The 16,948-nt window shown below is 35.1% G+C and overlaps 1 protein-coding gene across 1 annotated transcript; it reads right to left on the bottom strand.

Moving 5' to 3' along the window:
* Positions 1-9,841: 9,841 nt before the first annotated feature.
* Positions 9,842-11,428, bottom strand: LOC132163917 (fasciclin-like arabinogalactan protein 4). The gene has a single exon (XM_059574293.1). The coding sequence runs from the start codon at positions 11,306-11,308 to the stop codon at positions 10,025-10,027; it is 1,284 nt and encodes a 427-aa protein (XP_059430276.1). The 5' UTR covers positions 11,309-11,428; the 3' UTR covers positions 9,842-10,024.
* Positions 11,429-16,948: the final 5,520 nt, after the last annotated feature.

The following is a 16,948-nucleotide window of genomic DNA, read 5'->3' as shown; positions in this document are numbered from 1 at the left end:
TCCTCTCAAGTCTGAAACCCACTGGAGAGAGAATTGATTTCAGCCACTAGGGAAACTCTCTTGCAGAAACCTGATATAACATAAAAACGCCATTAAAGACTAGAAAACGATATGACATAAATGTGAAAGTAGTTTTGAGTATTTTGTGAAACGAGCCCTGTTTCCGGGCACATAAGTTATGAAACAAAAACACAGAATACTGATTACCCAAAACCTACACCTCAAACGATCCTCAATCCTTATCCTTCATTAAGATAATAAGATCAAATATCATGAAAAAGAGATTGAAAGCAAGGACTTGGAACAAGATTAATCTGACTGATTCAAACATGAAATTCCTGCTCCTCCTCCCAAAGACCAAAATAGTTATGTCCATAAAGCTTCTAAGTTTTCATTGCTTTCTCTGTTTTGGATTATCTGTTTCTAACCTTCAATAAACACATGCTGATACCTAGAGATAATCGAATTTATAGCTATAAAAAAGATTGACCAAAAGTAACATAATTATGTATATCTGCTAGAAAATAGAAAAGGGTCGAACATAAACTCTTTAAACTTAGAAGATGGCTAAGAAAGAAGCAGACTGAAACATTCATGTTTGTCAATCAAGACAGCAGGCTTGAAGTTTTGTCAAAACCCCATCAAACCCAAACAGCAGTTAAAGAAATTGAGTTTCAAGTTTCAACCTGAAGATATCAGATTAATTAATAAATGTTTGGAAACATGAAATCCATGAAACAACAAAAACAGCTAGCGTTACACAAACTACAACATCATTTATTACGTAAATTCAATGAACAAAAAAGTAACAGAAACAAAATTTGTCACCTTTTTTTTTATGGGAAAAAAGGAAGCTTTGGCGGCTCCTCTTGAGCTATGCTAGAGCTCCAGAACCATGGCGGGCTTTGAAGAAGGAGGAGGAGACGCAAAGAGTAAAAAACACTGTAAATTCTGTGACTAAAGATAGCAATAGACTAAGGAAAACATTAAAGAAGCTGGGTTTATGCAAGTGGGAGATATATTTTTGGCTATGGTTTACCGTACACGAGAAGAACAAGAAGTGGAAGAAGGTCGTTGGTAGTTAGTAAAGAAGACCCGGAAAGGAAATAGACGCCAAAGCCAAAGCCTATTTCGGCGCCCATAAGCGTTAGCAGCCAAGCCTGGTCCACTCTCTCCGCGTCTGACTCAGCCTGGTCTAAGGCTTCGAGCCGATCCGAGTCTATCAATTACCGGGTCTATGAAGCTAAGCGTTACATCTAGATGACCAATATATATATATAGGTCAGACAAAGGCTTAGTTTGGGTTACCAACCATAAAACATAAAAATGGCGAGTAGAGATTAGGCTAATGCTAGTTGGGGTGATGTCATCACTGGTTTGGATTAGGTTTAAGTTGATATGATTGAAAATCGTGGTTAAATCGAAAATATTTTCGATTGGCTAGAAAAATTTTTAATTTCTGTAAAATGGTTTTTATTTTTTAAAACTGCAAACCATTTTTTGAGTTTAAACTTTAATTTCATTCTCGCACACACTCTTTCTTGTAGTTTATTTTCATTGTTGTCGTCGATGATTTTTCGTTATAAACCAAACGCTAAAAAATGTTGCTTGAAAGCATTTGCTAAAAATATTTTTCAATATAAAATATTTTGCGTTGAAACAAATGAAGTATTAGTTCAAGTTGAAATTAGACTCGTGAAAATAGAAGAATACAAAAAATATGTGTCTCAATTCTAATCAATCCAATTCCAATTAGAAATGGACTCAAGTTGAATCCCATAATTATAACATAATGCTTTCCTCTTACTGCTTGTTGTCCATCTACAATTGCGAAAGATGCAAGTAAAAGTTATATGTATTTTATATATATATATATATATATATATATATATATTAGTTTAATAAATTGTATTAAAAGTATTCTCCGACTTAGTTTAAAGAAAAAGGTTGTTATACATACACTTGTAAAGTTTGTGTCTCACATTGAGAAAGTAAGAGTGGTTAATATACCTTAGTGGACCCAAGCCCATTAGCTTAGGCTTTTGAGCAATTGGGCTAGAAGTGGTGTTCTAATATGTATATTAACTTACTCTTGTTTGACTCCTCTTGGTGTTTCTCTCCCCAACAATTGGTATCAAAGCTTATGGTTACCTTCCGCTGTTACTGATATGAGTATCTTGGTTTAACGCGTTTAGTTTGACTTCGATAAAAAGAGTGGTTTCTCTTGTAGTACGTGTGACACTCTTGTATGTAGGAAAGTTTAGTCAATGTGGTAGAGACTTACAAATGAGGGGAGATTTGTTGTACATACACTTATGAGGTTTGTGTCCCACATTGAGAGAGTATAAAAAATAAGAGTGGTTAATATACTTAAGTTGATACAAACCCATTAGCTTAGACTTTTGGGCTATAAGTAGTGTTCTAATATATATTAACTTACTCTTGTTTGACTTCCTTGTTGTTTCTCTCCCCAACAAAAGTTATCCCTTGAAAGTGCTACATATATTTTTATCAAATTTTTTCTCACAAATGCATAGAGCATAAGATCATTGAATATTTGAAGTAGAAGATCACTTTAAAGTTAGGTAGCATGTGGTTCCAAACAAAAGTATGTTGAAATGGTTGTGTGAAATTTCCATGGTGTTCTAAAAGTCCTAGCTTGTTAAAGGCCAATTTGCATCATTATTTATATCCAATCCACTTGAGGTTCAAGTATATGCAAAAGTTGACCCGTTTGTCTGAACTTCAATTGAATTCAGCAATGTTGATTTTGACCGTGTGTTGATTTATCAATCCCCGCCTCTTCTAATGGGATTCATTAAATCCCGACCATATAATACTTATCACATTAGTCATTAAATTATCATTTAAATTTGTTTGTTTAATTTTTATTTATTTATGTGGTACCACGTTACACTCATATAGTTGTCATAAGAATTATTAGGTAAGGCTGACAATTTTTTACATGACTTGTTGAAGAATGATTTCATATTGCATGGACAAGATCTTGGACATATTTATAAGGAATGAGCAACCCTCTCTTATTGAACTAGTTTTATGAGATGAGTTAAGTCCACGAATTTTTTCATGGTATCAGAGCCTACCACATGACGAATAGGACCCACATTACTTCCCCCGTAATAAGGACCAAAAAAAACATTGGCCTGCACATGAGAGATGGTGGTTTTATGAGATGAGTTAGGCCTACGAATTTCTTCACTATGTTCCTAACATGAAATTAAAGAGTTAGAGTTAAAGAATCTGACTTGTTTAATTAAATATGTTAGATTATGGACAACTTATCTAGTCTTATATCAATGCCTTGATATGATCCAAATCCGACACATAACATAATGATTAGCAATTTTTGACATAACTTACAAATTCGACACGAGATTAATACAAAATTAGAAGGTTAAGGTTAAAGGGTTGGATCCGTTTAATTAAATTGCTATGAGTGATAATTGGTGAATTTGTATAAAAATTATAATAAAAGTCGTAATACACCAATTAATCCGGGACCTCAAATTTGACATGATGTGATTAGTCTAAGATTTCAGATATTCCAGTGCATGGACCACGCTCATATTGACCGTGTCAACCATGAGATTGTTTGAAAAGCAGGAATTTTAGTCGTTGTCTTTTACATTTCACCACACAACTTCTTGGAATTGGTACGACGTTTGTGGTTCAACCTCAAAGGCCGAAGCTAGGGATTATGAGGCCTGCAGGCAAGCCCAGGAGTACACTAGGCCCAACCCACAAAGCATCTAATGAAAATACCTATCCCATCTTGGCTCATGTTTCCGGATCCGGATTTTATAGTAATTCTGACAAATTTCAAACAGCCGGATGAAACTTTTCATTTAGGCTTTTATTATGATTCTAAGTGTCGTACATGATTTAAATACAAGTTTAATTATGTGTATAAACCTGATTTGGTATAAGAACCAAAAGCTTATTATACACACATAATTAAAATCGTACTTATATCATGTGTTAGGAGCTTAGCAACCTTAAGCTATCAAACCTCTTAATTAAACGGGTTATGAATACAATTATCACATATATTTTTAATACATGTGATTCTTACGTGCACTATGAATATATATTACTTGAGTAATGTTTTATATCACATTTCATTTTATAATTATCGTGCAATGTTTACATTGTAGTCTTAACTAATCTTTGAATTTTTTTTTTTTTTTTTTTTTTTTTTGACAATGACTGATCCAACAGTTGATTGTAATTGTTATATCAATATTGTATAATAGTTTTGAAATAAAAATGTAATTTCTAACATTACTCGTATTAATTTAATAAACTGAATTAGTGATTTTGTCGGAAAAACTTTGTTATCCGGTTATGGTTAAAAGTTGTGTGTTTAGAAATGACATTAGCAAGCTGTACAGCCTGTACCCATTAAAAGTTGTTCTTTTGTTGCTCTAAGAATAATATTTTATACAGAAAGCAAAATAATTCACCAGGTAAGCACAGCATCTTCTTCCTTTGTTTTCTTTCTTTATTCAAATTTTCCCAGTCAGCTTCTCTTTTATAAAAAAAAAAGCAAAAAACAAAAACGAAAGATTGGAATATCCAATCCTTTGTCAACATATTCTTGACCTTTTATCCAGAAAAAAGTTCTACCAACAACTCTCTACTTAATCATGTTTGAATATTTTGACAAGGTAATGGCACCGAATTTTTTCCTTCGATAATATTTGGAGAAAATTTATTTACTCTCCTGAAATTTTAGGAGTTTTTCAATTTAAACCCCAAAGTTTAAAAATTGACAATGTATCCCCCTTAATGTTTCAAAAATCTTCAATTTAAACCTTCCGCTACTAATTTCCGTTAAATTAGATGTAAATTTTTTAAAAAAAGTCTGAGGGTAATTACGTAATTTTATAAATTTCCGTCCAATTTGACTAACATTAGTAACAGAAGATTTAAATTGAAAATTTTTAAAACATTAGGGGGTACATTGCCAATTTTTAAACTTTGAAGTTTAAATTGAAAAACTCCTGAAGCTGAAGGAGTAAAGTGAATTTTTCCTATAATATTTCCTACAACTTGCCTTTATTTAGGGTACATTCGGCATTGCAAATTCATAGATAAAAAGTGCAATTAAATTAAATCACAGAAAATGTATCCATTTTCAATTTTTAAATCGTAAGCAAAATGTGCGTTTTTAAAGTAGAAATTACGATTTTAAATGCCATATTGTCATTTTACCAAACAAATTATATTTTTTAAAATCACAAACTCTAACAGATCCAAACTCTTTAATCCACTGACGGGCTGATCCGTTTGGGGCCCATGAATCCCTTTAGCTCGGGTCCAATCATGTAAATGTAGATATATCAAATTAAAAAATAATAATAAAATATCCTAAAACATCTTGAAAGATCATGATCCACACAGTAGTGTACGGTGTACACCAGGGAGTATGTGGTAAGCGATTGGGAGGCTGGGAGCGCCCGCTTCGCAATGAGCAGCTCCACTCGTGCACGACAAAGACGTTGACAAGTTGTAGCGACAAAAAACCACAGCAATAGGCGTCACGACCAAGCATTCACGTGGAAGGCTTGTTCATGTATATGATCATCATCATCATCAGTAAGACTTAACAATCTCCGTACACGTGCAAACTTTCCGTTGCTTTTGTCGTAGAATCCGCCAAGCAAACTACACATGTTCGTACCAAATCAAGGCCCAGAGGTATGTAAGTTTTCACTATAGCTCAGCTCAGAACAGTGACGTCGTACTTTCTCTAGTGGGGATTTTGTAGCATATCTCGTCTTCGTATTGCCCCCCTCCTTTTTTTTTTTTTTTTTTTTTCTAAATATAATCTTATTTGCAATAAATTAATATTTCTCAAAATAATGTTGTTTTGATTTATAAAAAATTAAAACATAAGATTAATAAATATTTGATGTAGTATTCATAATTGGCATTTTAGTTCATATGTTGAATAAGAGTGCTCACATAGTTGATATTGATATATCAATTATCTAGTGGCGGAGCCATGTTAAGCTTTGGGGGTGCCGTGATTGAAAAAAAAAAAAAAAAATCTTTTTTTTCTACCCAAAGCTCAATTCCTAATGTAAGTGATCTTGTAATTTGGATATTTTGGTTATTAAATGCTGAGAATATTAGTTGTTAGAATTTAAATATTTAATTGGAGAATTTGATACAATTCTAATCTCAATTCCTTATTGTATTTAAGTACCGGTGATTAGAAAAATAAGGGAAAAAAAAAATAGAAAAAAGTACTAGTTCATTATACCATGCAAAAATAAAAATAAAAAAACTTCACAAAAAATAAATGTTCAATGGCCCTTATAATATGAATTGTCTAGTTCTGCCACTACAATTATCCATTTGATCGGCCCAAGCCAAGAAGGCAAACTTGGGCTTGACAATTAAGCCCAAATCACGAACTACGATGAGCCAAAACCAAATAGGAAATAGTGGCACAAGAAATAGTTGTTTTGCCACTTCATCTCAATTGTCCGGTTATTCTCTTCACTCGGAACACATATTGTGAATAAATGACACAAATAATATCAAAAAATTCTAGTGGGTCAAACTTCGTGATAAGCATCGCATCAATTTTTAAAACCAAAAACAAAAATCCCATACATTGATGAAGTGAAACTTAAAAACAGCTAGGATTTTCTCTTTAGACCTCTTAGATGTTCTCCCCTCATGCACAAGACCCCTTTAAATAGATATGTGAATCCTAAGATAGGCTAATTGCCACCTCACCTACCCACACACCACAAATTAGGTCCACAATGAGTGATTCTCCTTGTGCAATTTGCCCAACCCCAATAAGATAATATATCAACTTGAGTAAGGATATAAAATAAAATAAAATAAATCTACCTCTAATGGGCTTAATGTGGTCAAGTAAATTAGATATTGGGGTTGGTGGGAATCAAGTTAGGCTCGGTCGGGGGGGAGTTGAGACATTAATAATGCTATTTCTCAAAATAATATTGTTTTTTTTTTTTTTTCCTAAATTAATGTCTTTTTGCCAATAGATGACACATTGGCAAGGAAGAAAAAAAAAAAAAAAAATCGGAAAAAGCAAAAGTGATTTGAGTAGAAAATCCGATATTTAGTGGGCCTGGGAAAGAAGATCCTTAACCAGTTCTATTGGACTCAGATCAAGGGGGTTTTTTTTTTTTTTTTTTTTTTAATCATCGCATAATTAGGCTTTACGGATCTGCTTTCTACAACTTTTTGTACCAAAAAAAACGTTTCAAAGCTGAAATTTGGACCCACGTCTGATTAAATCTAAAAGGCACCGATGACCGACCAGAGCCCACGAATGGATAGGTAGCACAGCAAGAGGCATCCGAGTACTCACACTGTAGACTGCCCTGCCCAAACAGTGGCGCTAGATCTGACCGTACACTGTTCTGTGCAAGTCCAATCAACATCCACTGGCATGGAAATGCGGTAAGAGCAGTAGCCCTTCTAGATCACCACCGTCCATCTGTGGGGCCACCAGGGCCTGCCATCTGTCATCCACTTTCTTCAGTAATTACTTGCCCCCACCAGCAATTAAAATTTCTACCACATTTTGCTATTTTCAACCCCAAAAGAGATTCTCTGCGTGCAAACGTCCAAGGCCCTCGTTTTCAATTTGACGAAAATGGCCACCGCCTTTTCCAAAATTAACGAGACCAGTCAGCCTCGCTGACAGCAACTGAGGCTTAATAAATGTATGCCTCGGGACTCCGCTGCATAGCAGGAAGACAAGGCTGTGTGAGCTGGGGAGAATGCTATTTTTTTTTTTTTTTTTTAAATATATATATTTATTTTTTCTCAAAAAATTATAAAACAATTTCTAAAAAAATAATTATTTTTTCAATTAGAAAATTGTTTTTTTTTGCTTTGGAGCAACAACACTTTTTTTATATAGATTTTAAGCTCATCTTTTAATTTTGTAAAAATATTTCTCAATTTTTGTTTTTTAAAACACTTTTCAAATTTTTGTTAAACCAATTTTCATTTATAAACCATGCATGCATGCAAATTTTTTTTTTTTTTTTTTTTTTTTTAAACTGCAGCCCCACCATTTCTTTTAATAGAAAATCTTTTGTATTTCATTTTAAAGTAAGATCTAAAGCATTAGAGCTCTCTAACATCCTATAGCATAACGCTCTTATATAACATAGTTCAAAACTATGTTAATACATCATAAATACAACTAGTAAAATTTCAACATCAAAAACTATCTAAGATATGAATATTCCAAATTTTCTTAAAACATTATTTTATTGGCGGTAAGAGAACTACTCACACCGAAATTATCATTTCTCAACTCATAGGTTAGGAGCAAAAACGAAAATACATAAACAAAAACAAAAAATCATAGAACACCCTGCTCTCATTGGTGACAAAGAAATTGGATCGGCGATCGGTATAGTTAGACCCGCGTATGAGACAATGGAAGAGCAAATTTGACAGACTGAAGTTGTACCACTGTCAACGTTGCTAACATGCCGGTGCGTGGCCGGCAGATTAATGCATTAAGGCCGGCAGTTGGAAGAAGGGTGGCCGATGAGCAATAGCATGGATGGACGAAACTGATAAAAAAACTAAATTTGATTTTGAAAAAATTAGATCTAAAAACCTAATCAGATTCAGTGAATGGCAGTGGCAGGGAAAGGAAAAAAAAAAAAGAAAAAACAAGAAGAACATTTCTTAGATAATTTTTAAACTGAATTCTAAAATAGTTTAATCAATATTTTTTATTAAATAATTTTAAATTTTCCATCTTCAACTTAGGAGAACATTTAATTTTTTTTTTCCAAGTTAATATACCATCTGAATAATTTAATCAAAATTCTAACTAAGATTTTACAAACTCCAACCTACAATTCCCTATAAAATCTGGAGTGGTCCTATAGAATCTAGTCAGTCAAAAATTGTCTCTAGTGGAGGAATTTCTTACATAGTTGTCATATTATTGAAATATGACAGACATTAAAAATCAATCAATGCTAAGAAAAAATTTAATAAATCATTTTCACTATCAAATCATTCAAATCATATAGCAACTATAAAACAACCTAAAAAGTAACATTTTTCCGTTTATGATATTTCCATGTATTTGCATTATTTATTTAGAGTACATTGTTTGACTTAATGGGCCGCTTCCCACCTAGTATTCAGAAGCATTCCCATAAGATCATCCATTCTCTCGTCCATCCGAATCAAGAGTAGAAAAGATCCCCTTATAACCTTTTTCCTCCTTTTACATATATTTTTAATTCTCAAATGCAATTTAAATATATGTGAGTGTAATAAATAACTTTGTCCTCTCTATCCTATCTTAATCTAAGTAATCCGACCCTTAAAATGTTTGTTTCATTTTCTTTCCTAGGAAACAAACTATTAACAAACAAAAGAGCCCTAATCTAATAAATCCCATTAATTAGCATAAAATTCCACGTGTAAGAACACATTCCTGGCGAACAAACCTTAAATTTGTGATCTATGGTTCTGAAAGGCTCCAGAGGAAGGAAGATACTGCGGGAAAAGAATGAAACTTTTCTAACTTTATAACGACAGGAAAAAGGCGAAGGCTCTGGAATCTGATCGTTTCATTCACACCCACCAAATCCGTGATTTTTCACTTCCCATTTCCCAGAAATCTGCAGATTTTCCTGCATTTGGGGTCAAACAAATTGAAACCCCATTTCTGTTGAAAAAAAGCTTCCAAATTTCTCTTCGGTTACTGCATGCATGAAACTAGAACACAGAAAGGAGTCCAGATATGCAAATTAGCAAAATGCAGTCCAAATTTTGAAGGAAATTTATCAAGAATTCAGAAGATGGAAACAAAAATGGTGCTATTTGATATAAATTATTCAGACATGAACACAATTGACATTCAATAACGAAGAAAAATTGCCAAGAAGGCTGCCTACGCATCCCAATTGCCATTCTAATTCACCGTGTAAGAAAAAAAAAATCAATAATTATGAGGGAAAATAAATTAATCTCATAAAACTAAATACAATTCTATACAACACAATGCGAGTACCAAGCTCCGTAGACAACCATCACTGGCCGCTCCCGATGTGATCTCTTGGCGGAAACCCGGGGGAGACGAGAGGTGCGAGGGCGAGCCGTCCAGTCCCGGAGAATTCTCCGGCGAAAGAGGGATATCCGGCGGTGTAGCGCCGGGCATCACGGGGGTTCCGGGCTTGGAATTCACCGTTGGGTCTTTCCCGAAAATCTCCCTCGGCAACAGCACTTGGGAGACCCCGAAGATCGCCACCGGGTTCTGATCGAACACGGTCTGAGTCACCGACGCCTGAACGATCCCAGTGTTGATCGACACCGACCCGTTCACCCTGGAGATGTTGAGCGTGAACCTACCGGCGCCCATGTCCTCGGTGGCCAATGTGGGCTGGACCGGGTTCACGATCGACTCCAGAGAACCCAACGGATAGTACGAGTGGAGCACGTGGAACCTCAAGACCACCGCCTTCTTGTCAGCCGGCAGAGACTGGAGCCTGACGGTCGCGGGAAGATCGGCGAAGGCGGCGTCGGTCGGGACGAAGAGTGTGATCCCGGCGCCGCGCTCGTCGGCCTCGAACTCTTCGACGACGCCGGAGGCCGCCAACATGGAGGCGGCGACGTTGAAATTGTGGCCGTCGATGAGGGCCTTGGTGATGTTGAGGCCCAGAGGGGGGCGAGTCTCGGAGGCCATGAGATCGAAGTTGTAAGGGACGAGGAGGGAATTGACGGTGAAGATGGTGACATTGTAGGGAAGGGTTTTGAGGAGGGACAAAACGGTGGCGTTTGAGGGGGAGTAAGGGGCGGGCGAGCGGATCGAGACGACGCCGTTGGAAGGGTTGAAGGTGATGTTGACGGAGCCGTAGTTGCTGGTGGCCCGTCCGGTGGTTTGGAAGAGCGTGGTGACGAGGAGGCCGGAAGGGGGGATCTGGTGGAGCTCGGACCAGGAGAGGTAGCGCAGGAGGACGTGGTAGCGGAAGACGTCGGCCAGGGAGCTGGAGGGTAGGCGGCGCGTGAGGAGGTCGGAGTTGGAGAGGTAGGGGTTGGGGACGGCAAGTAGCGTGATGGAGGTGCGGTCGTCGAGATCGGAGGAGATGGTGGAGGAGATGAGGGAGGCGAAGGAGGAGAGCTCTGGGAAGGAGGAAAGGAGGGCGGTGATGTTAACGGCCAGGACAGGCGGTGGGGCTGGGGATAGGAGGAGGAGGAGGAGGAAATAGAGGACAGTAGTAGGGGCAATATGGGGAATGTGGAAGAGAATGGCCATTACTATACTCTGGCTCTTTCTCTCTCTCTAATCCCTTCTATCTCTCACTCTCGCTGTGTGTGTGAGTGTTAGAGAGTGATGGTGAGCGAGTGTGAGCGAGTGAGGGAGTGGAGGATGATGTTGTTTGATGCATGATGATGATTCATTGTGATGGTGATGTTTGGTACATGAGGTTTTTTTCTATTTTCTATTTTCTATTTTCTATTTATTATTTTTTTCATTTTGTGTAATGGACATTCTTGGTCCACTCGCGCCCAAGGCAGGAACTAGGAAGGGATAGGAACACCGCTGGCTGTGGGGGCAATACTTATATAGTTTAGTCTGTACACTCATGTATACTACTAGGGTTAAAATGCAAATACTCCAATTCTTGTACCAATCAAGTTTCTATTGTCTCCTCTTCCTGTCCAAGCAAAGTATATATGGCTTTTTTGTAACTTTGTTTCTGTTTTTTAAAAACATATATATTTTTTTGGTTTTTATTTGTAAAAAAAAAAAAAAAAAATGTTTTGTTTATATTTTATTATGGAGTGTATTTGAATAATAAAACAAAAAGTAGTTTGAATATTTAAATTTAGAAAAAATAAACGAATAGCTGCTGAAAATACTCTTAGTAAAGACGTTTTCGGCTATGAATGGCGTACTTGCCTTTTGAGGATCGTAATGCCTTTAAATTGAAGGCTCCCTAAAGGTGATCATTGATGGAATGTATGGTGGGCTTGTAGCTATGCAATAACTATATGTAGGCATGAGACACTTAGGCTTTTTTTTCACCTTTCTATTGAGTGAGCCCTATGTTAATAGGGCCCCCTAGGCTCTGGGCCTTAGGTTTATGTATATCCAAATCAATTATCCCTCATTCCTATTCGTGACCGCTTTAACTAAGTTGGGTATAACACTAGACTTAGGTAGAAGAGGGTTCGAGGGAACACTTGTGGCCATTTAGGCGAAAGGGTGGTTTGATGGAGTCATTTTTTTCTCTGTGAGTGCTACATGCATTCATATAGGAAAGGGGCCCGAATGAGTAATTTTCCCTCAATACCCGATAAATTAAATAACTCTTTAGTAAGCCTCTCCGTCTAATTCCCAAAAAAATAAGACCAAGAGATCTCTACTCAGGAATACTAGGTAGCGGAAACAAATGATATATTTATCAACATTAATAATTACAACCATAACATCTGATAAGAATCATCACATTAACTTAAATTATATTATACATATCAATGTTACAAAATATCTAAACTAAACCTTAACACACAAATATATCTCAAATAGACAAATACTAAGTCTATAACTGTAACACTCTGGTCCCATTTTGGAAATAAGAGAAGAAGCTCACATAGAGTGGGTAGTTTATAAAGATAATCATAAGTGCTAAGTTTCACATTGCCTAGTTACTAGGTAAAATTGAGCTTTATAATGAATTATAAAAAAGCTTAAAATTGACTAGTCATTTTGAAGTAATAGCGCAGACGTGGTTAGCGTTTTTCTCTGGGTCGAAAATGCCATGGTGATACATAATAAATATAGTACATGATATATTAAGTAAGCATGTAATATATTAAAGATTCATATCGCCTACCCGTGATATTAGTCCGTTTTCGATAGGTTTGGAGTTGTCATAAAGGACTTGTAGCACAACACTAATGCCACAAATATTGTTGCATACAATCTGTCACTAGCACAGCCCGACCAAGTCTGACTGTAAGTGGCCTACATGTCTATATCCTAGATGGTTAGAAAAGAGATAAATTTACAAGCTTGAGATAATGTGGCTTTAACAGTTGGTTTGAGGATGGTTATAAGAGAGATGATGCAATCCACAAGAATGTGAGGAGTGGGGTTATTAGTATTACTGTTCTGGCCCATTTAAACAACCAAACATGGGCCGGCAGACATAGGCAACCTTAACAGTCATTTATCCCTATGCTGGGCTAGCCCCTCCTTGCATGGCATGACTGATGACTCAAAATTGTTTTCAATATTATTATTACAAATGGGACTTCTTCTTCTCATTCTCATGATCTTGTTCTTGTTAGTTGTGGCACTTTAATCTTTTTCTTTTCATAATTACTTTCATCTATTATGCCCATTTGACTTTGCCTAACTTTTCTTGACTCTGCAAGAGACAAGAAGATAAAAAAAAAAAAAAAAAGCTTAGATTCACGTGAATCTGTCCAGACTGTCCTTCTTAACCTCTATCCTCTAAGGTTCAATGTAACAAATCTGCTTTCTCTCAGTACGTAGAAACTACCACTAAAGAAAACTATATAAAAGTGAACTCCATATATTTCCATAAAAATGCCTATTTACAGGAGAATAAAACATATAATATAATATAATAACCTCAAGGGGTTTGGCCTAGTGGTTGAGGCTTGTAGTATTTAGAAGTATCACCATTTTAATCTCAAGTTTGGGACTTGATAGGTGCAAACTCCTCCTTAGGGCCACTTCTTGGTGTAAATAGTTAGTGATTTACCTTGATCCATGTAAGTAGGGACGGAGTCAGAGATTACTATAGATAGAGGCCAAGGGCCAAAAAATTTGTGGGTAGGGGCCAATCCTTACAAAAAAAATTTTAGCCTTGAAAATTCTATTCCTACCGGCCCCCCATTCTTCCGTCACTGCATGTAGGAAAACTTTCGATAGTGCGGTGCACAAGTTTGAGGTTTACTCAGCAGGTAGGGGTGGCTGCACATGGAGGCGGGCAGGGGCGCTCGTGCCTAGTAAATTTTTCTAAAAAAAAAAAATGTATGCCTACTTTTCTACTAGCTCCTATAAAATAAACTTAAATTTCATATCTTTGACATTTTTAGCCCCTATAAAACTCAGCCCAGCCCAAATTTCAGCTCAAAAATCAGAGTAAACTGAAGGAGATGGTGTTTTACACTACCTTTTACCTACCAGGTTACCACATTTTTTTTTTTTTTGGTTCTTGTTCATTGCTGTTGGCTGCTACTACGCCGAGATTCTATTCTGTAAAGCCTGTAATGAAAGTTCTCTTGTCTGAGCGGTGAGTTATCTTTCGTAGGTCGCAGCTTCATTATATTTTATTATTTTATTTCTACTCCTATTAAGATAAATTTCTGAATCCATCGCTATCTGTATGGATGGGTCCGAAGGACCTTGCCATCAATTTGAACGCAAAAAGCGATTGAAGAAAGAAAAAAAGAAAAGATATTAATTGATTAAACATATGAAACGATGACCAGATCATGGTGCCGTTTAAATAGGAAATTTTTGTCAACAAATTTTGGCTACGTGTTCAAGTGGAAGTTACTATTTATGATAATAGCACCCATTTGATATTTCAGTTTTTAAATCAAAAGTCTTAGTTTGAATTTTGATCAGTAGTCAATAACTTCAATTGAATTTGAAATTAGGAGAATAGAAAAATAAATAAATAATTGAAATTAGGCAATCTTCTGTAATCAAATCATGGTAGAAATATTTAAAAAATAAATAAATAATTGGCAATTTAAAAAAAAAAAAAAAAAAGGGCTGTCTAGAGAAAGAAAGAAACAAAACATTTTTGGATTCATTAGAGGCTTACTCAACCTTTATATTATACCAAATTAAATAGATAATGCTTTACTTCCTTAAACCTCTAACATATGACAATGACAACATTGTGATGTATAATTTGAGGTAAAAAAAACTTCATCAGTTGATATACTTATAATGTTCAAAAGTGAAATCATTTTTTGTTTGTTTGTGTGGTTGAAAAAAAATGAAATTTATCACATATTGACTTTGTAAATGTTGACTATCACATAATTCAATCCAAATAGCAAAGAATTAAAACATATTGATCACCATGTAAATGTTGGTAATTTATCACATATTTGACTATGTAAATGTTGACTATCACATAATTCAAACCAAGTAACAAAGAATTAAAACATATTGACTATGTACATGTTGGTATTCACATTTGACAAACCAGACAAGTTCAAATTCAGCAGAAAAAAAGAAAAAAGGTTATAAGAAACCCATTTTTCAGCACAATGATGAAAGCATTGCCTATAAAAGGGAGACTTAGTCAGGAATGATGTAGGCTCCCTTTGATAACTTTTACAAACACATTAATAAACAACATAAACATAAAAAAACCCTAAAAAACACAAAACAAATTTCATATTTATGTCACATCAAAATATCAACTAAAACACGTTAACGAATAGAGCCAGACTGTAATTCTTACCATATTCTCCAAACACAACAATGGAGTTTCAGCAAAATTGTTGAGAGAGAGAGAGATGGAGAGGGAGAAGGGGATGATCATTGAAATGTTTCTGAATTCACAAACAAACCCTTTGAAAATATAAGGAGGGGGAAAGATGTGGATGGAATAGAGGCAAGACAAGGCTATAGGGCTATAGTGGTTTGTATTTGCTAGTGGGAATTGAAAGTGGTGGTGGCATTTGCTGACGGCTTATGACAGTGACCATGGTGCCTGTAAATTCCTTTTGAGTCAAACTAATTGGATTGTGTTTGCTCAATGGCTGGCATTCTCATTAAATTATCTTTTGTTAGGTTTATTTTCTCCAACACTTACTATTATATTATTTTTTTATTATTTATCTCTACTTGTAAATTAAGTTTTCTTCACCTCTAGAAGTTTGACATTCTTTTTGCAGCTTCAAAACTCAACCCCTACCCCCCAAAACACGAGGCTTAGAATTTGTTTTTTTTTTTTTTTTTTCTCTCTACAAATTTGAACATAAAAATTGTAATTGATGTAAGAAAGGAAAGTTGTTTAACCATTTCTGTCTAAAGAACTAATATATATATACATGTGTGTGTGTAAACAAATAATTTTTCAATTCCATTTTATGATTAGTGTTGGATAGAGGGTGTAAACTGCATTATATGGACAGATAATACATTTATTTCACGTGTATATGCACTTTAGAGATGACAAATTTTAGTTGTTAAATCACCACTTGTTCCAAAAGTTTAAACTGATAAGAATTTGTAAATTTAATCACTTAACCATTACTTTAACACTCCCCTTCACGTGTGGGTTCAACTGCTTTTTAATAAGTGATGCTCAACACATAGAACATTTAATTTAAATGATGAGTGAATTGACAGGAGTTAAGGTTTGATCCGAGGATCTTTGGTTCTGATACCATGTTAAATCATCACTTGTCCCAAAAGCTTAAGCTGATAAGAATTTGTAAATTTAATCACTTACTCATTACTTTAATATTAGTAATCACGCACCCCGGGGGGATCCATCTAATATCTATAAATGCATGCATACAAGTGAGTGGTTTACTATATATATATATTTTTTAAGTAGCCGCTTGTGACATCTATTTTGCATTTTGAGGGTTTTTATTTTTATTTTTATATATAATTTATTTAAACTATGAACTTAATTTATATGGGTCTACTGTATTTTTAAAGCTTTTTATGAGCTTTTTAAGACGAGCTTAATCCAATTTTTAGACTAAATACACTTATAAATTAAAAATTGTAAATACAGCTTGAATTATTAATATTTGGCAATACAATTATTTACAAACTGAAAATATATGTCATTGCTTTATAAGACAAACTATTTAATTATAAATTGAAAATACATGACATTGTTTTATAATATTTGTCTCCGCCTACTCATATTTCACT

This window comes from Corylus avellana, chromosome ca10 (assembly GCF_901000735.1).
Source record: "Corylus avellana chromosome ca10, CavTom2PMs-1.0".
Lineage (NCBI taxonomy): Eukaryota > Viridiplantae > Streptophyta > Magnoliopsida > Fagales > Betulaceae > Corylus > Corylus avellana.
The sequence above is the reverse complement of the archived record's forward strand: the minus strand, read 5'-3'. Positions and strand labels throughout refer to the sequence as shown.

Bases quoted from the DNA above. Each gene is read 5' to 3' on its own strand.
- LOC132163917 (XM_059574293.1), bottom strand. From the start codon at position 11,308: ATGGCCATTCTCTTCCACATTCCCCATATTGCCCCTACTACTGTCCTC.